At 39.7% G+C, this 26,009-nt stretch overlaps 1 protein-coding gene across 2 annotated transcripts; it reads left to right on the top strand.

Moving 5' to 3' along the window:
• Positions 1–4,111: 4,111 nt before the first annotated feature.
• OBI1 (ORC ubiquitin ligase 1) lies at positions 4,112–25,510 on the top strand. Of its 2 annotated transcripts, XM_057374568.1 has the most exons (6): positions 4,112–4,263; positions 8,773–8,908; positions 9,874–9,965; positions 11,613–11,861; positions 14,989–15,077; positions 23,186–25,510. In XM_057374568.1, the coding sequence occupies exons 1-6, from the start codon at positions 4,192–4,194 to the stop codon at positions 24,687–24,689; spliced, it is 2,142 nt and encodes a 713-aa protein (XP_057230551.1). In that variant the 5' UTR covers positions 4,112–4,191; the 3' UTR covers positions 24,690–25,510. The 2 variants fall into 2 exon arrangements, with proteins under 2 accessions (XP_057230551.1, XP_057230552.1); XM_057374569.1 differs by lacking the exons at positions 4,112–4,263; positions 8,773–8,908; positions 9,874–9,965 and adding an exon at positions 9,972–10,670.
• The last annotated feature ends 499 nt before the right edge of the window (positions 25,511–26,009 follow it).

Genomic DNA, 26,009 nt, shown 5'->3' with positions numbered 1-26,009 from the left:
GGGAAGGGAAGGGAAGGGAAGGGAAGGGAAGGGAAGGGAAGGGAAGGGAAGGGAAGGGAAGGGAAGGGAAGGTGGGGTGGAGAGTGCTGCACAGTGCAATACTTGTGCAGCTTCTTCCTGCCCTCAGATTTCATGTCTAGTATAATACAGTTTCTTTAGATAAAGTATCTAACAAGGATCTAAAGGGAAGTCACCCTGTTGCATGACCCTCAAAAAGAAAAAAAGGGCACAGTCTAACGTCCTAAGTGTTAAAGCTTCTCTGACTTCAGGTACAGCCCAGCATTATCTATTTACTCATTTGGCTCCTTGCTGATGCATCAAGAAAAATGGAAAATATCAGAAGCACAAGATCAAAAAAATCCAAGAGAGATTATGAAAAATGGGAGTTTTCCCACTGAACTTTGGATGCCTAGGAGCAAGATGTCCACATCTGAGCTAGTCCCTGAATTCCTTTGTGGGTCATGGAAACTGAGAGAAGGTATATTCTTCTTTAAGAGGAGATAAAGTTACWGTGGTTAAACTCAAAATGAAAACTTCATCTTTAAAAGAGATTTGTCATCTTTTACTATTTCTTGTGAAGAAGATTAACTGCATCAAGCTTCCACAAGACTTCCATCAATCTCAAAAATTATTAAATCAATGAGGTTATTCTCTTTCTCTGTCCCAGTCCACTTACCCAATGGCCAGAGTTTAATCTTCTGGCCTCTAGCGTCCATTTTATTTCCTTTTCGGTAATACCAAATTTTTTTCACACCTGGAACCCAAAACACTGTTTTAAAAAGAGAGATGAAATTTGCTTACATTTTAAAATGAAAGGCACACGGGAGCTCCCAAAAGGCAGGTGGCAAGGGCAGCCTACAGTGCTCAGGCAGCATAGACAGGGATGGCTCAGAGCTACGTATTTCCACTGAATGGCATCTGAATGACAGCGGGTGAATCCCTGAAACAGTGTCTCACAGCAGGAGCCAGTGAGGTCACCACTCTGCAAGGCTCATCAACAGTAAAATCCTGGGAAGAAACCTGTTTTCATCCTTTAATRACCASAGGTCTGAATCTAGGCACCTAGAAKCCAATRCTTTTTTAYTCAGTTTTAGGCAAAATTCACTCTRTACTCCCTTAAATTATGYRAAACTGCCTGGGAGMCCCTTTMATGAAAGSTRAAGATCCATCCAGTCTTCTCTCTTGAAGAGGAAACACTTGAAGGCCAACTTGAACAGACTTCACTGTTGCAGAAGCGGCCATTTAGGGTGAATAGTTTGGCTATCAGTGGTTTATACCTACTTGTGTAGGTACAACAAATAGCCTTTAAGTTGGTTTTTCAAAGCATACAGCCCCCACATCCAAATGTATACATCTCCAAATTATTGGAAGCTATGAAATTGCATCATTTATCACTGGGTCAATCAAGAAGACAGGCATTTCACACCTTCACCTGCTCCTTCCTCTCTCTGCATGCTGCAGGGAAAYAAGCACAAATCTAAGATATAGGAATTTATGTACTTTAATAAAAAAATATATGGTAACTTCATTCATCAAACAATGTATGTCTCAAGCAGAAAAGACTTAATTGCCTCAGTTTAGTATCCTGACCACTTTCTCATGTCCTATATTGCTTCTTTTCAAGCTCTCATCAAGGAAGTTTTYACTTTTTGTGATAATGCTATTTTCATTTTTTTGTTATCATCTCAAGGTTTCTGAGATTTCAGGAGCAGGTAGTGAAGTGGCTGAAGCATTTCACAATTGAAGCTGTAATCCTAGGAGATCATTCATGGTTACAGTCTTGACTTTCTCTACAGATTTACCAACAGMAGCGGCCACATTGTAGGAAAATTGCCTGTTTGATCCTTATGCCCCAGTGCCCCAGCAGAGGCATGCCAGACATTCCAGGAATTTTTTTCATCTGCTTCATTCTGGCTGCAGCCCTCCTGCAAAAGTATGCTTCATGCTATGTGGACTATGCTGTTCAGTAGCCAGGACCTGTTAAAATTTGTTCCTGCATTTGCATGGTATTCCTCAGCTCTCCTCAGCTGCAGCAGATTGYTACCCCTCCAGCTCCTTCCTCTTTGCTCTCTGAGGTCTCTCTTTCAGCACCACAGAATTAGGTATTTTCCATACCCCTGAAGAGTTGGTAACATCAACCCATAAATTTCAACAAAACCTGAGGCGCTACTAGATCACAAATAATTTTTTAAGTATTTCTTCACTGACTAGGCATACAGCTTCAGCAGAAATCCACTAAACAAATATGTTTAACCTCCTTAAGAGAAAACATGTTCCTTTTAGCAGCTTATTCAGAAAAATAAACTCCTTTACAAGTCATTTTGGTTGAGAGAAAATATATTCATCCCAACAGAGCTTGTTCTCTAACAGGTCACTTTCCAGTTATATACACTTTTTTGAAGCAGTGGAAGTCATGCCTTTGAAAGGGTTCCTGCTTTATCCTAGATTTGTTTAAAAGAGTTTCATGTGTCAAATGTAAGAGGCATTTCCTTGCTTTTGATTTCTCTTTCATGCATTTACCCTTCTACTCTCTATATTGTCTATTCACTTTTTTTCAATAAAAGTCAATGYAAAAATAAAGCTAAGAAAGAGAAATAACAGGGATTCATTGCATTCCTGTGTAGTTTGCTGGCTGCACAATAAACTCACTCAATGAATTTCAGGCTCCAACGGTTCTCTTTAAAGCTCCTAAACCTGAATTTGACATTTCTTTTTTTAAAAAAAATTCTCTGAGCACCATTCTACCTGAGCAGCATATCACTGGTGCCAGGACTAAAAGAATGTCCTCGCAGTGGACGTCCACTCGCTCCAGCCTATATTAATTAAYGGTATGTCTATTATTTTGGCAAATGGTTCTTTTCTTATTTGAAAATAAATAATTTTTCCTGGAGTTTACTAAAGAGCATTGTCACACACAAACACTCAATTTTTAACAAGCACACCTTATTCAAACCTGTCCTTTCCTCCCCAAGCATTGCATTACCACCAAACCTGCTAGGCCTTGCCTATGCTGGAATGTCACTGTGGATTAGTTTCCTCGCTTTATTTGCAACGCCTTACCTATATCAAATTGAAATGCACCCGTGCATCTCTGCTATGTCGTTCTAAGATACTTTCCTTGTTAATCATTGCATCCACAACTTTACRCTTGTTTGAATTAGCTGCTCAGCATTATAAGCATTTATCTTGTGGTGCAATGTTAAATCACTCAGGTCTATAATTTTCGACATGCTGTGGCACCATAGTTTTACAAGAAACTACAGGAATCCTGGGACTGAGGTCAAGCAAGCAGATTCCTAGGAGCCCCATATCCCACCAGCACTGCTTTCCCACCGAGTTGATCAGAGGGATGGAGCACGTCTCCTATGAATAAAGGCTAAGAGAATTGGGGTTGTTCAGGCTGGAAAAGGCTTCAGGGTGACCTAATTATGGCCTTCTGGTACCTGAAGGGAACTTACAGGAAAGACAGGGCAAGACTATTTATAAGGGYATTTAGCAACAGGGTAAGGAGGAAAGGATTCAGATTGAAAGAGGGTAGGTKTAGATTAGATACAGGGTGGTGAGGCACTGGAACAGGTTGTCCAGGAGAAGCTGCGGATGCCTGGAGTTGCTCGAGGCCAGGTTGGATGGAGCTCTGAGCAAGCTGGTCTAGTGAAAGCATCYGTGTCCATGGCAGGGGGAGTGGGCCACGACGATCTTTAAGGTCCCTTCTATCTCAAGCCATTCCATAGATATGGAATCCAGGATTCCGTAATTCCGCAATTCTAAAACTCAATGATTCAGTGATTCAGGGCAATTAAGAGGGTTAAACCAGCCGTTTATTTAATGCATCATGATGAAACCTGGGCGCAGGTTTATCAAGTGAAAGACCGCGTCGGCCTCCTCCTGCACGGGCACTGTGCCTGCGTTCCCTATGGCGCTGTGCTTCCCCCCAGGAATGCCTTGCGGAGGCTGAGACCCCACGGGTCCCCGGGCCGCCTGCTCGGGGTGCAGCGGCGGCGAACAGAGCCGTGAGGGGCCGCGGCTCCCGCCCGCCCTCCAGGGGAGCGCTGCCAGAGCGCGCCGCTCTCCCCTCCGCCGGGCGCGGCTTGGCCTCGCCGGCTGCCGTAGCGGGGCTGGCGGGGGGCCGGGGCCGCCCGCCCGCGGGATTTCCGTGCTGCTGGCGCCGGGCCGCGCCGCTCGGGCCCCGCCATGGCGCAGCACGGCCCCAACGTCACACTGTCCCTCACGCTGCCCATCACCTGCCACATCTGCCTGGGCAAGGTAACGCCGCCGCCGCTGCCCGGCCCCCGCGGACCGGGGGTGGGTGCGGGGAGTTTGGGCCGCCGGCGGYAGCTCAGGAGCCCCGCCGCGGCTCGACGCCCTGACCCCCACCGGGGTTGTGTCTTTTAATGCTCTGCGGCTCGTGCGGGGAATGAAAGTGGGGGGAGGGCCGTTCCGGCAGCGGCCGAGCTTTGCCGGCACCGCTGGGATGGTGGGAAGCGCGGCCGCCCCGGCGGGAGTGTCCCGGGAGGTGTTGGACGGGCCTGGGGGGCCCGAGGGCGCTGAAGCGCGGGTGTGCAGCTCCCAAGGTGCAGGCTGTGAGAGTGGAGGGGTTTCTTTCGGTACTAGTAGAATACTCTTGTCAAAAATTGCTCGRTGAGCTTGTGCTTGAGCGTGGTGCTATGTTGTGAAGGAGAAGTGAAACAAAGAGGGGATGTATAACCAAGTGGATTTTAAAAAGATTGAACAAAACTACAGTAGTCTTGAGAAGAAGTTTCCGTTTCCTCTCTCTGACCCTTCTTAATGTCTTTCTCCCTTGAGAAGCAGAGAGCTCTTGCGAGCCTGTTCTTTGAAAGCCCCAGAGCTAATTTCATGGCTGTCAGTAACTGCTTTTCAAATTCTTTGCTCATTTCCTACCACTCTTTTTTCCCCGCCTTTGTTTTCTTTTCTTAAAGCGCAGCAATAATTACAAGAGGGAAAATAGCCTTTTCTCTGTACTCTGGCATTTATTGTCTGGTTTGCCTCTACCTCACTTGGCCTTTACTCGCGGACCTTCTCTGATGGAATAACAAAAGAGCACATTCGATGTGTGGAGTAGGTGTGTAGTACTGATAGTGAAAATAGTCAGACATCTCTCTTTCCTCGAGTCTCTTAATTCTGACAGCGTGTTACTTTTAGCAACCATGCTTACTTATTTCTTGGCTTTTTYGTGAAAGACTTCCTGGCTGTTGTCCTGGTACTTTTCTTTTTCTATTTTCTATGTTCTTTTTCTATCTGTTTAATGAAAATGGAGGAGAACCCAAGTGTGCCTGTAGTGCAGAGTGGATACCCTTGGAAAAAAGGAGGGAGAAATCAARCTGACAGATATTAGCTATTTGAATCCGATCTTAATTTCCTTGTGATCTAAGCACCCCACAGTTTGGTTAGATATTCATTCATATCTTGCTACAAAGCCAGTGGGTTATTCCAAGCCACTGTTTCATACTTCCACTTTCTTTCTAGATGTTCCTGAGTTTTTACTGGAAGAGATTTCCACATTCTTTCTTGCTGTCTTGCACTGATACAATATGTTAACATTATATAAGTTAATGTATTGGTGATACATGTACTAAAGATATTTGTGCTTTCATTTTTACACATGTAAAGCGGTTTAAATTTTGCCAAAGCTGGCAACCCCGACTGTCCTTTGTTTTTAATATGCATCTGTTTCTCTAGCTTGGAACTTCATAAAAAAAAATCTTCAGAAAAACCTCTTCTCAGAAGTAAGGTTAGAGGAAGGAAGTTTTTACTTTTAATTGAGGAAAAAGTCTTGTCAGTTTTTCCTATCTTTTAGTGGGGAGCAGGGAGTATTATGGAGGGTTGACACAATCTGATAGTTCTGTGGTTTGTAGCATCAGATCAAATAGAAGGCCCACCCTACAAATGTATCAGAATGTATCTCTTGCTATCCCTGAAAAATTTGCAAAGGTCTGACTGCAGAATACAAACTATTCATGGTGCCTCATGGTAAGGCGATAAAGAAGGAAATATTGTGGAGAAATTCATTCAATGAGTTGCCCATTCATTGTTTTTAATGACAGAAATCTTGGGTATCAGGGACATGGTAGCCCATTCTKTTAATGTAAACAGTGTCAGAAAGTATATTGGCAAGATGTGCAAATAACCATTTAAAATGACTGAATTGCTTGGATCAATTTCATGTTTGTTACCAGAATATTCTTTTAGCCCAGTTGGATCTGTCTTCCAGCATACCTGTATTTTTTATTTAGTGAGCAGATCCACAGCCATCCACTTTGGATTGTTCAGTTTATTTGTTCCAGGATGTCTCAAGGTTTCTCTAGTTGGTTTTGGTGTAGACAGGTTGCTTGGGCTCGAGATACAATTCACATAGGATGTCTGGGGATTGGTTCATGGGTGTGAGTGTGTTTGACTTTCCATGTGTCTGCTCTGTTAATGCTGCTTGAAGGCCCAGAAATGTCTTCAAAGTGCTGTAGATGTGTTCAGGTTTGGATTTTGATCTGTGTAGGAATGGCGTTATGTGGGAAGGGAAGAATTAGGAAATTGCTCAAAATCACCTGGMTGATCAAGCCTTCTCAAATAAACTGTAGTCTTTCTAGATGTTATGCACAATTAGGGAACTGAAACTGTGCTGTAATTCAAGTGAAGTGTTTTTTTGACAGTGAGTATGTCCTGATCCCCAACCCCCTGGACYTGTCACAGTCTGTGGGAAGGGCAGTGGCACCCCCAGCCATTCTGTGACATTTCAGTAGCAGCTTGTGCTGCTGTGGCATRGGTTGTGGCATGGGTTGCTTTGTGTGGATCCTAAGCCAACAGAAGTGTAAAACCCCAGCCCTGAAATGAAACTTGTAAAGGTGTGTAAATAAGAAGCACTGTACTCTGGAGAGTAATAAATGCGACTTACTATTTTGCTAGAAATAAAGAGTAATCATTCACATGCAAGAAGTGTGTTTCTGTGTCAGGTTTGGGGTAACTGAGGGTCTCTTGCTCCCCAGGGGGAAAAMCTGCACTCATGAAATGTCCTCTCCTGTTTGGATTATTTTACATTATTCTACCCTATATTTTATTATCACCCATCCATGTAACTATTCTCAGGCTGCTTCAGAGTAAGAAAGAAGTATGGCTAGAGAAAAAGTTGTTTGTTTGCTTTTTTTTCTCCTGCTAGCTGCAGGTGAGAAAGCTCTTTTACTTGCAAAGGAAAGCAAAAGGTAACACAGTTTTTTTAAATAAAAATAATGGAAATTGTAAGATTTAAATGTTTTCAAAGCATTGATGTGCTAATGCTTGCAATAATCACAAAAATRCGTCTTAATTCGAGGTGAAAGTTTAGTCTCTATTCACACCTTCAGTAACTTGAGTTTCTGTTTATGTATACATAATTCCTTTGACTCCCAGGACTATCATACTGGAGGTCTTAAAATTTTGTGAATCCTGTAAGGTAATAGAGGTTTAGATGGTGAATTGGAGGAGAAGCTGACAGGTCTGGGCCTTAATCATATCCAYGAATATTTCAGAGGTAAAGTGCTTGGGTCTTAGCTCGTGCAACACTGATCATATGGGTATTACTACAGGACACTTCTAATCTCTTAACCCTGGTGCTTATTGACTGTCCTTTCCAGGTGCTTGCATCTCCCTGCCAGCATGTCGTTTTTCCTTTTTAGTTTGACTGCTTTAGTAATAGAATGAAAGAGTAATATCTTGGGGATGATGCGGACATCATTTAAAGTTGAAAAGGTTCTCTTGAACTTGGATTTTAAGTGCAATACAGTAAAATCTAAAGTAGTATAATCTGATACTTCTGTGTCTTAAAATACATTTTTTGGAAAAAGACAGCAGTGGAGGAAAAACAAGTAATTATTTTAAGACCCCTAACACAAATGCTAATGTTAACAACTAAGAGATTTGAGAGTATGTATGTGTAAGCTGTAACAAGCTGCAGTAATGCATAAAGTCTTTTTCTTCTGCATCATATTTGGTCCTRCTAAGCACATTTACTTTCAAATAGGGTTTGTAGTTAAATGACAAGAGAGAACAATGCATTGTCATTAATATTTTCTAAAAGTTTGTTTACCCTGCTGTTTTGGAAGGGGAGGGAAAGCTTCTTGAAAGAATCTGTGCCTGATTGGAATATTTAATCCTTTAGTTAGCTGCCCCATTCTTGGGTAATTACTTATTTAGTAGCAATGCATATCTAGCAGGAGGCTTGAATTAGTGATTGCTAGTTCATGTTTCAGCTCTGTGGTTTTGGCCCGGATCCTTTTTAAAGCGGATTTCCATGAAACTGATTATCCACAGGCTAAAGTTAATCTGCAACACTTTATGTTTCAATGATACCTCTTCCACAGCAAAGTGTTAGATGTTGCCAGTAAAATTCCCTCCTTCCCTCACTTTTGAAAATGCAAGTACTTTGGTCTTCTTCTACCTTGGTGAATGCATTTCACTGGAGTGGCCGGCTGTTCTTGGAGACTGTGGGATGAAGGAAAGGTGCTGCTGCCACTCTGCAGTAATGAGCTGTTGGAAACAAGGACCTCAGGTCTGCTGAAATGGTTATAGCTTTGGTGCCTTCAATAATCAGGAAATTTGGTGTTGTGAGTCAGGAGGTCGCTCCTGGCTAGCCCTGTGAAACAGCAGGGTCACTTTCCTGCTAGGCCAGACTTGCATTGAGAAATGGAGTTGTGTATTTTCGTATTCTGCTACTTGAAGGAGCTTTAAGATATTCATGTGTCTCTCTGTTTGTTTTTCTTCTTTTTATTTCTCCTTTAATGCTAAAAGGTCCGTCACCCAGTTATCTGTGTGAACAACCATGTTTTCTGTTCCATTTGTATTGAAGTGTGGCTGAAGAACAATAATCAATGTCCAGCTTGCAGGATTCCCATCACGCCTGAAAATCCCTGCAAGGAAATTATAGGTAAGGACAACTTTAGGCTTTAAAATAATTTTCTGCTATTTACTGCTGGAGGAGATTGCTTTGAGTCCAGAGATGTCTGGATACCTTTTCCTCTGCATTTTTTACTAGCATCTGAAGAATTAACTAAATCTTTCCAATAACTTACCTAACAGCTACAAGGTTAAAGCTCCAAAGACATTGTTATATTAACAACTAGATTATTCAATAAGTACCCCATGGCTCTAATGATTGTTTTTTAAATCTTGGTTGGATGTTGCCTTTAAATGAAAAAAAAATGTATTYTCACCTATGCATTGCAATCTGTTGACCTAAGAGAACATTTAGCTGAGAAATAGTGTGCTGCAGTCCAGAATCTTGAATGAGTATGTGGTATTTTTAAATTTTTGTTTGTTTTGTTTTGTTTATCACTTCCTCTTTTTTTTATATTTTTAAGAAAATTACTCTTAGTGCAGAAGTAAGACAAAGCTACAGCACCTGAATGAGGATCTTAATTTCCCTAGAGCTAGAAAGGACTGGAGTCTTTACTTGACATAAAATATCAGCTCTATTTCATTCTGAGAGAAAATATATCTGAACAATCACATTTCAAAAACTTACACTAACTTGTACTAATTAAATGTAAGCTTGATACCCTGCCCATTCCCTTCAGCTTTGTTTTAATAATATGGTCTTAAATAATATAGGATTCTGCTAAGGAGAAAAAAAAAAGTTGAAAAATGTAAAAGTTTTCTTCCTGCTGTGAATCAAGATTTTGACTTCTAAACATAATTGGTAGATACTCAAGTTGAACCTGTTCGAGAGTGAAAAGACTTTAAATCTTCCATGGTAGCCAATTGCTCCAGTATTAGCTGCATTTGTAGTTGATAATACGAAAAGTGCCGTAGGGTGGATTACTTAAATGTAAGTGTTGAATTTGACTGAGAAGGAAATTATGTTAGTGCGTCTTTCATCCTATGTTGCTTTAGGAGGAACGAGTGAAAGTGATCGTATATTTAGTCCGACAGTCAGAAAACACCTACGTAAAACAAGGCTTGAATTGCTCCACAAAGAGTATGAGGTAAGGGCAAGGGGGAGTGTTGTGACTTTCCCAGTTGAACTGCAGCTGTTAAATTGCTAGATKGAAATGGTCCTTTTGCTTTGGGTCCCACTGTTTTTGAGTAAAGRTATGTACTGTATCTCATGAAACTCAGTTGCATTAAAATGCCATCTTTKGACTGTGATTGCAAGAGAGCACTTGCTGGTGCTTGAAGTGATCCCACTGAAGTCACAGTGATAGTCTTTCTAGATTACAAGTAGCCAAATACAATCAGTTCTTTAGTTTGGTGGGATTTCCACCCCCACGTGGTATGGCAGCATTTCCTTTACGTATATTAGCTGTAGCAAGCTTTTTGTGTTCAGTATGAATACAGACATTTTTCTGAAGTAATTCCCTGTTGCTCAGGGAGACTAAATTCCTTCTTAAAGAATATTGCCCACTGTAACCTTCTAGCATAGGTTAATTTTTAGTATTATTGTTTTATTGTTTTCTGAAAGTGAGTGAATGCTTGAAAGTGGAGTTTGAATGCTCCGGTCTCCTGCTGGAAAAATACTCTCTTGGGAAGATGAAAAGCTGTTAATAAGGAATGTGCTTAGTTTCTTTTCTCAGCTTTTGTTTCCTCAGCAGCAGTAGTGTGAAGACATCACATATTTTTGAAGGAAACCTGTCATGGGGAGGAGAATGAGGGAAAGGAAATGGACTCTATATATCCTTAACACTGGGGAAGTAAGAGCTGTCTTTTWTGAGAAGTTTGCCTATAGCTCAGCTTCTTTTATCCTCTATGGGAGATGGAGTCAGGAAGAAGAGATTTCCTGCCTTCCTGTTGAATCAACTTGAAACTCACACAGCTATGTATACAATAACATAAATACATTTTTAAAAGTCCTAAATTTAAAGTGGTTATGTCCATGCTGGGGTAGGGGCAGGCGTGATTATTTGAAAATGTGCCTTGGATTTATGTAAATGTTGTATATGGCTTCCTTAAGTAGTCTGACCATGAAAATACTCAAAATACATGAGTTGGTGAATAGTGTAGAAGGCATGTTTTCAGGATAAATTAATTCTTTTATCCCTTTAATAACAGACTTTGGAAGGTTTTTGCTTCCCTGTGGCTTCAGACTGATGCAGGCAAAAGCTTTGTTCTTTGCATTTTGAAAGTCTTTCCTAAGATGTTGCTGCTTTGGTGTAGCTGGAGCAGTTTTTCCAGGCAGCATTCTGTCCATTTTTGAATTTGGAGACTTTCAGCATCCTAACATGTGACATTTCAGAATGATAAGAGAGAAACACTCTTCAATAACAGCAAATGAGTCAGCAGAGGACGACCTTAAGAACACTCTTGATACAGGAAATACTCCCACAGAGTGCCCTAATAATAGATTCATATTGCTGAATGCTTTGAAGCTTTTGGTCTGCCCGACAGTTTGTTCAGGGTCCTTAATGTAGTCAAGGGATTCCCTCCACTAAAACCTTCAGTATGCTTGAGTGTGCAGGTTGATTAAAATCCTGCCTAAAGCACMATACATAAGCATACTTAGATATATGTGTAAGTGAAGGCATGCATCTGGGCTTGCCAGAACCCATGTTTCTAAAGTGCTGTGGGAACTTGCCAGTATTATTTAATTAATGTCACAAATTATTTTAATTCCTCTTTATTTCTGACACCTTTAGGATGAAATAGAATCCCTGCAAAAAGAAGTAGAAGATCTGAGAGGTAAAAATGGCAGTTTACAGATACAGCTGAAATCTCTTCTGGATCCTGCGGCATCAGCTTTGTCTTGCCAAAATGRGGAAACCAGCCAATCAGCAAATGAAGCAAGTACCAGTGGCCCAAAAACCCCAGAGCAATGGACCAAAACGCTGAAAACTGCCAATGATATGTGCGAAAAACTGATGGATAATGTGGAAAAGCTAAGTGAGGTAATAAATAAACACATATTTTGTAGTGTAGCTGTTTTGTGTTAGTTAAATGGGAGTGAGAACTACCATGACCTTTGGGTACTTCATAGATCTAGAAGAAAGAGGAAAAAAATTGAATTCCAGTGATTGTTGGTGTATCATAGTATTTCCATATAGCCCTTGCAAGTGTCAGATGTTATTGCTTGTTCTGGTGAGTCCTGTATGTGACTTTTCTTCAACTGCTCTGTCACTCTGTGACTGGGTAATTGGATTATAGTAGCAGTTGTCGACAGTATTGATGACAGATTTTTCAGCCTTGCAATAATCTATATAATATATCTATTTTACAACATTCAGTGGGCAAACACAGTAGAGTTGGCTGAGGCAGATTTTGCACTATTGCCCTCCCTGCTAGCCGATATTTTTGGTGCAATTTGCTGAGACAGAGTAACTTGACCCTTTGACTGAAAATAGACAAGCTTCAGCATTTTATGACCAGAAGATCCTTTACTGGAAACCTGCGGCCTTTTTGTACATCTTGATGTAATATAAAAGCAAGGATGCAGGAAGTAGGCATTTGAAAATACATCTAAATAATAGTACCTTGCAGAATATACCTGCAGGCACAAGAAGGATCACTTTGAACATTGAAGAAAAGGGAAATTTCAAGATTATTTGAAATCAAGGTGGAAAAAACTAGACATGTATTTATTAAAAATTCTGCTTTTATTTMTTCTATTAACAATCCTCGGTATCTTCCTGCAAAACTGAAGTGTGATGTGTTTAGGACTGTTTTTTTAAACTTTTTAAGCATTGATAGTGTTCACATTTTCTGTGCTGTAGATTTGGAGGCATACATTGTATTGTTCTGCCATTCTGTTAATGGAACACTTCTAGGACCCTAGGAGCTTCAGAATCACTTGTAGATGGCAAAAGGGGATTCACAGCAAAAAGTTCTTGTCTTTATATAATTTGGGGTGTTTTGCTCATGAAGTTAAATTGTCCTGCCTTTTTTTTTTTGTGAGGACTGTTTTTTTTAACTTTTTCCTCAGATAAGTAAGAAGAAGAATGTTTCAGGAACTGAGGAAGGGTTTTATTTGGGTATTTTTTCAATATAACTTCAGCCTTGGCAAAAAAAGAAGTTTAAGTATATGGAATCTCTGAATTTGGCCAAGAGTTAGAAAAAAATAGAGTTTTACATAGTTGAAGACTTCTTCCCTAAAACCTGTCATAGAATCATGAAAGATAGAAAATACCTTTAAGATCATTGAGTCCAACACTTTTTTCCCATCTGTTCCCTGCTTAACAGCTGCTCAATTCCTTAAGTACCTAAAGTCAGGTGGCTTTTTTAGACCTTGTGTCACTTGTCAGCATGCRTTGACCAACCCTATTCTGAACAGCAAGACCTCTTTCCCCCACACATACACAGTCTGGAACCAGAAACCTTCTTATCCATGAAAGTGCTTGACCCTGGAGTTTCAACCAGACATCACTTCCCAGTAAGATAAGATCCCTCAGCAAATGTGGTTGCCACCACTTTCTTTTTCAAAACTAGCCTGAWTCAAGAAATAGAAGGCATCTTTATTATTTAATGTTGTAAACCAGGCAAATACAGGAATGCCCAAAGTGGACATTAATGCTTTGAGTGGAGTCATTATAAGTATGGGTGTGGTGAAACTAAAATCCATAGGAGAAAGTCTAGACCAAGTACACTCATTAAAAATTGGTTATGTGAACTCTTTAATCTAGACATTGTGCTGCAGTTGGGGATCCTTTGCAGATTACTGACTTGGAGGGTAGAGCACTCTGGAGGAGGGCCACCAAGGAGGTTCAGTCCTGCCTTGCCATGTGCCACATGGATGCCCTGCCTACCAGCACTACACAAGTAATGGAATTTTTTACTTGATTGTGCAGCTGGGGGAGCTGTGTCTTTGCAAAGAGACAAAGGTCTTGGCCGTGGTGTTGAATGGTTTAATGATGCTTTGGAACCGAGCTTTCCTGGATTCTTATTCATTGCATTCAGGGTAGTTTTTTTTCTTTTTCTTTTTAAATACCAAGTAGTTGACACTCAGATACCCAAGCCCTGGGCTTGCCCTTCCCTTCTTTGCCACAAGTCTCTATTATTCTCTCTGTCCTTAGAAATATTGTGATGTTGGGGTTGGGGGGTGTTTGTTTATTTTTTCTGTTCCATTTCCCCTCTCCCTCTCTTGGAAAGGTTGCTAGGGATATTTATATGAGCATTTAAAGTTCTCTGCTTCTCTTCTTGCGCTATTTGATAATTCTGAAAAACTACTTTTCACTTCTGAGCCTAGTTGCATAGCTTTTTTTCAGATCTAGGTCTAGATTATATTTCTGTTTTGCAGTGGAAGCGTTACCTAATTGAGGCTGTGAATTACAAGTCCTGGACTGGTGGTGCTGTTTTTAGCATAGGGAGATTGAGCAGACTACAAAGTGCAAAGAGTATATTCTGCTTGTTAGGATAGTGGCATTCATTGTTTTGAAACACGTGGCAGGAAAACTTCTCTTTATATGAAGTGTCTTGTTAACAAGGGTGTCTGCTGAACTGAGAAGAAGGAATTGACCTCAATTGAAGGAGTAAGAAGGGTTGTGAATCAAGAATCTTAATCACAATGTCCTGAAAGAAAGTGAAGAAAGACTGCAAATAGCTTGTCGTAATGGATTTACATCCACGGGATAATTRTGCTTTAAAAACAAGCCAAAACCCACAAAGTAATCTTGTTCTAATTTGGAATGGGGGAAGCTGTTCAACATTAGTTTTGCTGATACCTGCACATTGTAATGTTAATGTACTTAACGCATTTAGTCATGTGGAAAAAAAAACATGGAATTGCCATTAGTACATCTCCTTAATGACTTTCTAYGCTAACTAACATAGCTGTGTTTATTTCCCTAGATAGGACACTTGCAATGTATTTTGGGAATATAAATAAAAAATGTCTGTTCGCTATTCAGTTTTGCAAACCATTTCCCATGGTGATTTTTAAGTGGTGTCCCTGTCTGAAGGCTGTTTCCTGACTGCACATTTCTAGTTCTGTCTCTTTAAAAAGGAGAAACAGCTTGTCCTATAAATATTAGAAGTCATTTCTGTTTCACTGTATACTTATTGTTTTCCTTTTCTTTTCCTTAGGCAAATAAGAAACTGAGCGTGGAAAACAATAGCCTTTTAAGAGAGAATTTGCGACTAAAAGCTGAAGTTGATAGTAGATCACCCCAAAAGTATGTGAATATTTTAAAAGCTACTATATTTTATTTATAGACTGTTTAACTGTTGTAGGACTRTTTAACCTAAAATTGTGGTGGTGTACATGGTTTTGCACATGTGTCTCCAGGTCGACTTTGAAATTTTTATCCTCGTGGACTTAGGTGAAAAATGAAACTTAAGAGAATAGCAGCGAATGGGTGAGTGATGCATCTTAGAGAATCTCAGCAAGTCCACAGTGAAGGAAAATTACAATGCTGTTCCTTGTGTTATATGGCCAGTATTGAAGTACTGGATTCATTAGTTGAATTCTACAGTTAACGTTGTTATTGGGAAATTTCTAAATCTGGTATACGGTCAAAGTAGGAAGTCTGTTACTGAGTGCAGATGTTCTGGTTGCTTGTGTTTGGGTTTGTTTTGTTCTTCCTTTTGCTGCCTTCGGGGTTTATTTTGTGAACTTGGGCTCCCTGTTCAAGGAAAGTTCCTAGTAGCTTTGTGTCTGAGCAGCATATGTAAAATTTGGCTTCTGTGGCATGAAAAATCATTCCCAGAACTGACATCTGTGTTTAAAACTCTTTCTTAAACAGCTAAAACACCAACTACAATATCCTAAAAAACTTTGCCATACTCATTAGAGCTGTTTCCTGAGGTACCTTTTCTTGAAGTACTTTGTAAGCAATATATTCATATTTTTTAAGTTCTTTTTCTTTCTTTCATTGGTTTTCTACCTTTCTTCTCTCATTTGTTTAGCTAGTARGAAGCTACTAACAATATTGGCCAAAGGTTTATATAGAGCTTTTGAGGAATMGGGTTGGGAGGCACATGTGTTATGTGAGAAGAAAGCTCTGGATTTTGTTCTRGTTCTGGCAACACCTGAAGGTTGTTGGACAGGTGTTGGACACCTGSTGGAAGAAAAAATTCATCTTTATAGAAGAACTTACTTGCCAGACTGCTTGTCATTTGAGACAACAGGAAGGAAGATGCATGATCCTTGTGCTGTGGAAACATAAAAGTGCATTCTGCCCTGAAGTCCCCTAATAAGATAGAGCCCTGTTTAAGGTCTTGGCAATGGCTTTTATGGCATGGAATATCTTTTCCCATAAAACTCAAGAGTGAGTTGGCGAGGAGGGCAAACTTAAAAAGTAAACAGATGTAACTAAATAAGTCCTAGAAGAGCTAGAAGAGACCAGATAATCTAAATTGATTTTTACTTTTCTGATATTAGGTAGACTCCCCAGTGGAGACAATTTTTTGGAAAAGTTTCAGAATGGGTCTGCAGTGCAATTTAAAATAGCTAGTGAATTGGTTCTTTGTAATTTAGTGTCACTACTATTGTTTCATTTGTCATGTATTCCTTAGCTTCAGATTCTCAAGTATGGATTCATGCTAAAACAACTAAGGAGCTAAATGAAATTACTATCAAATTATTTTGTAAAGGTTTTGTCAGTATTCAGTCCCTGTATCCCAAGTGTAGTTCATTTTGTGCATGATGACATTGGAGCTAAATAGCACAACACAAATTGTTTCAGTGAACTTTGCTTTACAGAAGAGGAAACACTAATGGCAGGTGAATGATCCCTTTGTAATACAGACTCTAGCTCTTACATCACAGGGAAAAATAGAATTAGCCTTCTTCAGGGGTCAATAAAAAACTTGCCTTTTATCATGACTTGAGTTGTTTTTTCTTTGTTCTTATCCATTAAAACCTGCTGAAAAATGTCATTATGTCAATAAAATTGATATTTCAGCCATGTCAGGAATTTTTACACATTTTTTTAACTGATGATGCTGATTGATTGATTAGCTTTTTGGTTTTTTTTCCTCAAAACATTTTTGAGAGTAGATCTGCACCAGAATACCTTACTGTCATATAGTTGGGACACATTTGTCTGAAAGGCAAATAAGGGTAAGTTTCTTGCTCTGATTCTYACTGAAGACCTGCATTAGTCTTCCATTTCTCAGGCAAATCAGACTGATTGGTGGTTGTCGTTTGTTCTTTGTTTACCTTTTCTCCTGATGAATTTTCAGCTACTTCAGTTTTCCCTATACCAAACACAAAAACTTCTAAAACTTAAGTTTTGCAGGATGATAAAACCCTATTACTTCCAGCTCTCCTTGAAATAGAAAACTGTTAGGTCTATTGGCAAGGCACAATGGATCTAAAAGCGTTTTTGGCAAAAGGACGTTTGCTTTTTACCTGAAGGAAAATAACTAGCAAGTGCATCTACTCCAGGGTATAGTGTATTTTATGAATGGTATATTCAAATTGGCTTGAACCAGACTTCTAGGCTTCCTAGGAGTCTTTTCCCTGAATATTTAATTCCTTCTGCCAGTTAAAATCCCAGTCTGAAAAGCTGTCTGTTACTTGCATAAAATTGTTGCATTATCTCTTTTCTTTGGTTTTGTGAGTTGTATTAGTGTTGTAGTTTTGCGGGGGGAGGAGCAGTTCCTCAGTTTTACTGTTTATCTTGTCTAGTTTTATGACTTCAGGTCCACTGATAGGTAAAGCTGTTGACTTTCTAGGTCATTCTTTACAACATTCAAGTTTTACCTAAATTGAATATTTCTGCACATACCAAGCTATTAAATTCAGTCTGCATTTCACCAGGCCTACAAATAGGCTTCTAAAAACGTGTGTCCAGGCTKCTATGGGTAAGAACATTGCTGTCTTCCCTGATAGAAAACTGGGCTATGCTCTCACCATGGTCTGGGCTATGGTCTGGGCTATGGTGTGCAAGTTTGCTGGTGCAGAGAAGTGACCATTTTCAAAGACTAGCTACAGTGTGCCCTTTAAAGTAAGTAGGGGAAAGTACTATATAACGGTCTTCAAAACAGCTCTGAGTTCTTGAGTCATAGCAATAAATCCTGAGAAAGTGGCCACTTCAGCCATGAAGATCTAAACCTTAGGCAGATGGGTAAGGACATTCAGATCACACTCTGGTTTTGTGGGTTTTCCARTAGTGGTTTTTTTTCAGTAGTTATGAAGTAATTCTTTCTAGCTTATGCTATTTGCTGATCCTGTGCAAATCTGCCTTTCTTACATGGAAGACCAGTGATAGTTCACTAAAATATGTTAAAATGCTTGGAGAGGCTTTGCATATTTGTCTAAGTTCAACCAATTCCCTAAGAGAAAGGGGAAGCTCATTCAGAGAATGTACCTGGCTTGTCCATTCCCCATGGACATTATATCTTGACTTTGTGGTTTTGGTTTGGGTTTTTTGCTTGCTAGGAGAAGGCTCTCATCCGACAGTAATGGTTTTTTTAGTTCTGATGTCTATGCAGATATGACATACTTTTATGACAGTTGTATAAAAGCTGGGTTGTTACCAAGATATATCTGCAGATCACCTTTCTTAGGTGATGTCGAGGGGAATTGCAGAACTTGTACAACTGGTACATGGTAACACTGAAGGACTGTAGAAATGAGTAGGTCTTTCAGTTGGTTTGTTCTTGATTTTTCTGCGTTTCTTTCCATCTGAGTGCAGAGCCCAAGGGAAAATGTGTGTCTGAATGATGGGGCCAGGTTTGGTTGTACACTCTGGGATTGCCCTTATCTCAAACTGTGACAAGCCCGATGGTACCTTGTCATGTTTCACTTTTTACCTTTGTTTCCTTTGGAGGATGGATCATGTTCATGTATCCTGAGCCTCAGGTTGGTCCCCAGCCTGGGCCATCAGGTGATCAGAACTGGAGAGTCAATTTCCATAGCACCCTTGCAGCCCCAATCTTCAGCAAGTGGTTATACAAGAAAAATGTTGCCACTGCCTGCTATCCAGAAAGAGAAGAATCTATGAGGTTGTGTGGTTTTAAACTGACTTCAGGGCTCAACCAGACAGACAYGCTGTAGTTAGTGGTCACTGATGTGTGAAAGTAAAACTCTAAAGCTAAATTTGCAGAACTGGTAGGTAAGAAGAGAAGAAACAACTGAAAAAAAATTGTTCTTCAACTACCCAAACAGTTTCTAAATGGACTTCTTCAGATGTTATCGTAGTTTAACCCCAGGCAGCAACTAAGCTCCACAAAGTCTCTCACTCACTCYCTTCTCGGGTTAARGAAGTGGAGAAGTAAAAATGAGAAAACACATGAGATAAAGACAGTTAAGTTGGGAAAGAAAAGCTATGCACAAACAAAGCAAGCCAAGGAATTCATTCACCACTTCCCACAGGCGGACAGGTGTTCAGGCATCTCCAGGAAATCAGGTTGCCATCATTACTAATTTGGGAAACAAACACCATCAGCTCACAACATCTCACCTTTACTTTTCTTTTCCCAGCTTTATGTTCTGAGCATTACTAGTTAGGGTGTGGGATATCTCTTCGGTGTGTTGGGATCAGCTTTCCCAGCTTCTTGTGCACCTCCAGCCTCCTCACTGGTGCACTGAGAGGCAGAAAACACCTTGACTCTGTTTTAAGAGCTGRACAGAAGCAATTAAAACATCCCATTATCAGCATTGTTTCCATGCYAAGTRCAAATCATAGCCCCWTACTAGCTACTGTGAAGAACTGTCGGATAAAAGCAGGATAGGAGTACTCAAACATAACTGAGAGAGCAGTTGTGGAATAATGCAAAGGAGGGTGACTCCAATGTAAGTTTGTCTTGCCCACTGTAGGGACGAGAAAAGGGGTTTTGACTGAGGAAAGATTCTGAAATACGAGGTTCAAATGTTCATCAGACATCCAGTGTCACCTCAGATGCTATAACGTATCCACTACTCATTCCTGGGGCTGATAGGTGTGGTATGGGGTCTGTAKATTCATCCTTCTAGAGCGATAGCTACAGGCCAGTAGTCATGTAAAAGACTTCAGGTGATACAAAATTGTGTTAGGTGTCTGTGTTGAAGGATCCAAATCCCGTTTGAAATGTCTTCCTGTTCACTTTATGAGTGACKGCTTATTTTTCTGGGCTTTCAGTTTTCTATACAAAGCATGTACTTGAAACAAATGCAGTGAGATCCAAAGTCATTATTTCAGTGATATGACTGAAAAACAAGACCCTAACACTCAAAAGTCTTTGTCCATGTGTGAGGATATGGCTTTCTTTTCGGTATATGTATGSTCTTTAGCACATATATACTACATACCATAACTTCTACTGAAGAATATATCGCCCTGTTGTGAAGTGTGAAATAATTCAAATACTTCAGGAAATATAATTTATCTGGATTGTCAGGGGAAACTTAAATTATTTTCATGTAACTRCTGCATTCTATTTTTGCTGTCATCAGACCCTATTTTTTTGGCTTTAGCACAGCTCACTGTGCATCTAAAGGGAAAAGAAGAAATCTCTTATGAGTGGTTTGGGGACATGGAGAGGATTCTGGCTTCTTCAACCAAAATATGAATGTTTTTAAACTCCCTTCTGACCTGCTAGGTCAGTCACTAAAACACCTGGAGTAATTGGCTGTTTTAACAATCTGTTAATCTACTGTTTTAACAATCCCAGTACTTGAAAATCTGGGAAATAAATGTGTTCAAGTCTTAAGGCAGGAACAGAAAGCAACTACTGTTCTAATGCCTAACAGCAGAAGTAACTTTGTAGGCAGCTTGTCACATGTTACATTTCTGAAAACCAAAATTCCCAAGCACATCCCTCTGCAACAATTAACATATTAGTGATGCTATTTGCCTTTGAACAACATACTGTATTTTTTTAACCTGAGGACACTTGTTATAAAAGTTACACTTGAGAATACAGTGCTTCTTCCTCATAAGCAAATCTCAGACTGTCRCTAATGCTATTTGCATTAAATAAACATATTACACCATTCTTCCATTAAAAAAGGAATTACCAGGTATGCATATAAATGTAAACATGTTCTAATTTTTATGTCAAGAGTGTCTGTTACAGCACACTGCAGAATATCTTGCTTATTTTACAGAAGCGTTTTTCCCTTTCTCTCACTTGGCTGTTCAGCTAAATTGTATTTTTGCATCTTCTTTGTATTATTCAGCAGTGTGGGATTTGCTCCTTTAAGACTGTGAATAGGTCTGTTAAAGAAAGGCAAAATAAATACTTGTGGATCACCTTAGGAAGTGGGAAAGATCTTGCTTGGGCCCTGCTGTGCTACAGTGACTCCTTCTATATCTTAATCCCAAATCTGTGTTCCTTTAACTGAAGGAGGAAATAAGCCAAAACATGTTGTATGTTAGGATGCTTATTTCACGTAACCCCCTTCCCCTGAAAATATAGTGGAAATATTCTTGAGCTGTGATTCTGCTTTTACCTAGTTTCATATGGGAGAAAGTCCTCTGTGCCTTTTCTCCAGTTTCCCTCTTGTGTGCAGCTAGAAATGGACCAACTTCTAYAAGCAATAGGGAAAACTTGTTTTCCAGAGAGCAAGTAAATTAAAAATTATCTTCTTTTTTTATAAAGGCAAAGATGATTGGATAGAGGTACTGGGGAGGTGAGGGGCTCCTTGCCTCAATCAAGTTCAAATCCAGCCAACTTCTTTTAGGGGAAAAGAGAAATCTTACTAAATACAAAACTTCTACTTGGCCATTTSTTATATACAGGGAATTGAGTGTCACACACCAAAACTTTGTGAAGCTTAGGCTGATCTGATTTTTAAAGTGGCCTAATAGCTGTGACAGAACCAACTTAAGACTGTTTTTGTGAATTGTTATCCATCACTGAACCATCTACACCAACCTCTTCAGAGTTCTTTAAATRTGCAGAATCAGTTGAATAGTGAAATTTATCAGTAGATTTGGTCACTCCTGCCCAATTTGTTTGGGGCTTATGATAGCCCTTATTGCTTTCCCCAGCTGTCCAGTTAATTGTATTGCAGTTGTCAGCAGCTTCCTGCTACTTTGGGCTCATGACTTGAAGAAGCAGAATAYGGTTTGATTGTTTGCTGGAAAGGCATGCATGGATCCATGGCTGTTTTGCTGTGGGGTTGCAGGCCACAGATATACCACCTTCAGATTTCACTGGTCCAAGGATTGCAGTAGGAGCATTTTGTGAAGAAGTAAGGCGATGGAATGGGCAAAATGGAGTGTAAATTCAGTAACTCTGAGGGAGGGACCGACAGACAGACAAAGAAAAATGGTGGAAATTTCAGGCAGTGTTCATGCTGAAGGAGTAAATACAAACCTGTGCTGTAACATGGAGTGCAAGATGGAAAATAGAAATTCAGTGTAAGCCCATGTACAGAATTGTCCTTTCTTTGTGATACAAAACATTACTTGTCAGAGTTATAGTGTGGCTGYAGGTCTTTCCTTTCTAAGAATATCAGAACTTTAATTGTTTTTTTTCTTTCTGTACATTGAAAGCCTTGGGTGGAGCAGGGAATTCCCTGGTGCTGACCTGTCAGTGACAGGTTAGAATTCAGGCATATAGCTGAAACTTTCACCTGCCCTCTGGGGAAGGTCAGTCTCGAAAGCTGTAGGAGGATGAGGGGAAGGCAAGTCCATATCTTGGCAGYTGAAAAGATGTTCAACCTGGAAACCCCACAGGCACACAACTTTCACAAACCACAAGCAGCAGGTTTTTGTCTAGAAAGAAATCAGAATGTTCTGGTTGTAAAGCTCAAAAAAACAAGTAACTCTAAGCAAGTAGATATACCATCCATAGGATGCATGAGAAAAAGCTGTATATCTAAAGGGAACRTAATTGAAATGGTCTATATAAGTATTTAAACCACCTCAAAGGACTATTGCAATTTCGGCATTTCATATCAGCATTTTGTTTTTGACAAGGTGACATTGTGAAAGAAATGTATTGTAAAACACTGCTGTACTGTAGGAAAATGATTGAATGTAAATATTTCAAGATGTGGACCACTGTTCAAATGTTATCATAAATCTTTGCCATTGTTTTAGGGGATAATTCTTCATGCATATTTGAGTTGAATTGATAGAACCAGCCCCTGGAAGGGTAATCTGCTTGTTATTGCCTTGCTACCGCTAATACTTTAATTTTGTCTTTTCCTGTAGAACCTCCACCTGTATGTTATTTGYGATGATTTCAGGACTTTTTTTTCATAACCAGCAGAGAAAAGTTCTGACTTTTGTTTTCACATTAACAGTGTTTAATAGCTTTGTTCTGTCTTGAAATGAGCTTGCCAAACCTTCACARGAATGTCTTTTTCCAGCTTAATATTTTCTTTCTTTTTTACTTATTGCAGGTTTGGTAGGTTTACAGTAGCTGCTCTTCAATCCAAAGTGGAACAAAGTGAACGTGAAATGAACCGTCTGAAAAAGGCACTGGAAAGAAGTGATAAATACATAGAAGAAATGGAGTGTCAGATTTTACAGCTGAAAAATGCAGGCAAAGGAAGCCAGACAGTGAGTGCTGGTAGTGAGGGAGTGGTTTCCACAGATGCTGAAGGAGGTGAGAGCAGTGAAGATACAGCATGTCTGAAAACCCAAGTTGAGGAGGAAAAGGCTTTGACTACCAATCAAAGTCCTGACAGTCTTGAACAGTYGACAAGTGGTGGAACTTGTTTAAGCTCTTCTAGTCAAGATGGCTTGAATAGCTCTAATACCCAGCATGCCCCAAAGAAAGAACTGTTTCCAGGATGCCACAGGSTTCTCCTGGATGAAAATAGTACAAATATGGATGCCTGCATAGAAGACCAGTGGAATAAAATTGAGGAATGTACCCCATATAAGGATGAAGAACYTTATGATCTTCCACCCCCATGCACTCCTTTTCTGTCTCTCAGTCGCCTTCAATTGAATACTCCTGATGGAAAAGAAAATTCAAGAAAACCATCAACATTCCTGAGAAAACTTAAATTTGAGGAGTTTCATGACACTTCAGATGATGCCAGCAAAGATTCTTCTGAGCACATCACATGCAGCAGTAGTAGCGAAAAGAAGCTAAGCTGTTTTACTACAGGAAAATCAGGGGTTTGGGGCACCTGCTCAACAAATTTTCATGAGAACTTAGATTTTGATGCATCAGAGCAAAATTCAGTAGTTGGTGASTTGGATGAGACAACAGCCAAGTCCAGTGATAAAACAAGTTCTTGCTTACCTARGAGATTACATACTCTCTGCGCTTCYGAAATGAATCGCACAAGAACCTCCAGCGAGGCCTCCATGGATGCTGCCTACCTTGATAAAATTTCTGAGTTGGACTCAATGATGTCTGAGTCAGACAACAGCAAGAGTCCATGCTATAATTTCAAGTCCTCTGATCTTGACAGTTCTTCCAAGTCAACAGAGTGTGCTAAGCTTCTAAATGGAGCCGAGAAGAATCTGGAAGAGATGAATGAGGAGCAGTGTATGAAGTGTCCAGAGACAAATGATCTGGCAGATGACAGAACTGGCTGGAAACCTGCTATGTTTTCCAACCGCTCCCCATCTGAYGTGATAGATATGAATGACCACTTTCCACTGTTTACAGGCCAAAACATAGTGGCTAATGGTGCCAAACCTCCAAATYCTTTATTTCAGAGGGATTTTTCCTCAAATGTACTGTTCAGTAACTCACAAAGATTTGAGGAACAGAAGTTTGGTTCCTGTTTTTTAAAGATGTCATCTGATCTGCAAAGTCAGATTAATTCTCCTTGGGTGWCTTCCTTTACATCTGAAAGGAAAAATAAAAATGTCAGCCAGTCAACCAAGAGGAAAATTCAGAACAGTCTTTCCAGTGCTAGTCCATCAAAAACCACCAAAAACTGATYCTTCTTGGAAATCAAACGTGACTCAAAGTTGTAAACCTGCAAATGTTTAATATTTACAGGTGAACTTAATTTTTAATGACTTCCATGCAATCTGATCTGTCRTTTTCGACTATGTGAAAACTGAATGTTCCCTTGACCATTGCAAGCTGTTTTCTAAGGAAGAACCATTCCTGATTCTTTTCTTTGACTGAGCATTTTATTTACCTGGGGGCTTGGGAGTTTTGGATGCTTTTTCAGTTTTCAGATTACATGCTCTTCCAATTGTGAGCACAGCTAATGGCTCCTTGAYAGTTCTAAGTGGTCTTGTCAAATTAGTCATTTATGTAAGAATTAGTTTTAAAGGTTACGTTTCCCATTCCTAAAGATTACATTTTGTGCATGTAAGGCAGCTACTGGCTGTATATCCTATGGATTCATGAAATTGCTATAAAATAATGTCAGTTTTGCCATAAAACTTTCCTCCCAGAGGAAATGTTCCTGCTTGGGCTGTTTTATAGAACTGTACTGTACTGAAACTCRTGTTTTAAGTGGATGTAAGGTCTCTTTCTTTTCAGGGTCACAGCACTTCAGTTAGAAAACATCACTGTTTTAACACTGCAATTATGGCTTTTTTTKAAGTTAAGCACAATTTTTAATTTAGTTCCCAAAAAGCATTGTTATTCTAAATGTGTTTAGTATGCCTGTATAGATGAKAAAAATGGGTTTGTATGCTAATGATTTGTTTACCTAATGTGCACTGAACATCTTACATTAATACTGTACCATTTTACATTAATACTGCATGCTTTTCTATGTGAATTGAATAAAACATGTTATAAGCACTGTAATCCTTGGTGTTGTCTCAAATATTGAATTAGCAAAAAAAAGGAATGGGAAAACTTATTTTTTTCGTAATTTGGAAAATAGATGCTTAAGTTTTGTAAGGCATAAACATGAACTTAATCACCAAAGGAAAAAAAAAAGCCCTCTTTTCCTCCCTCCTCCTTGTTAGACATACTACCACTCCAGTGTCAGCATCGATACAGTTGATGGAAATGGCTTTTGGCCTCTCTGGAGGTGACTCTTCCATGAAGTATTGCATAGGTCAACATAATGTGATGGCCTGCTACAGGCAGGAGACCTAATTAAGCAGCAGAGCAAAATTGGTTTCTTTGCATTATTGTGTTTTAAGTTTTTTAAGGCCATATTTAATTACAAGATGCAGATCTTTTTCTTTCTGCATAGGCCTCTAATGGCATTTCTTAGAAACAGATGTCCTCACTTCATCAATACCTATGATATGAAAAATCCATATGCTGCCTTTTGTCCCTTTGAAGAG

This window comes from Malurus melanocephalus, unplaced genomic scaffold, assembly GCF_030028575.1.
Source record: "Malurus melanocephalus ecotype Western Australia unplaced genomic scaffold, MMel_1.1 scaffold_229, whole genome shotgun sequence".
NCBI lineage: Eukaryota > Metazoa > Chordata > Aves > Passeriformes > Maluridae > Malurus > Malurus melanocephalus.
This window is presented reverse-complemented; position numbering and strand designations above follow the sequence as displayed.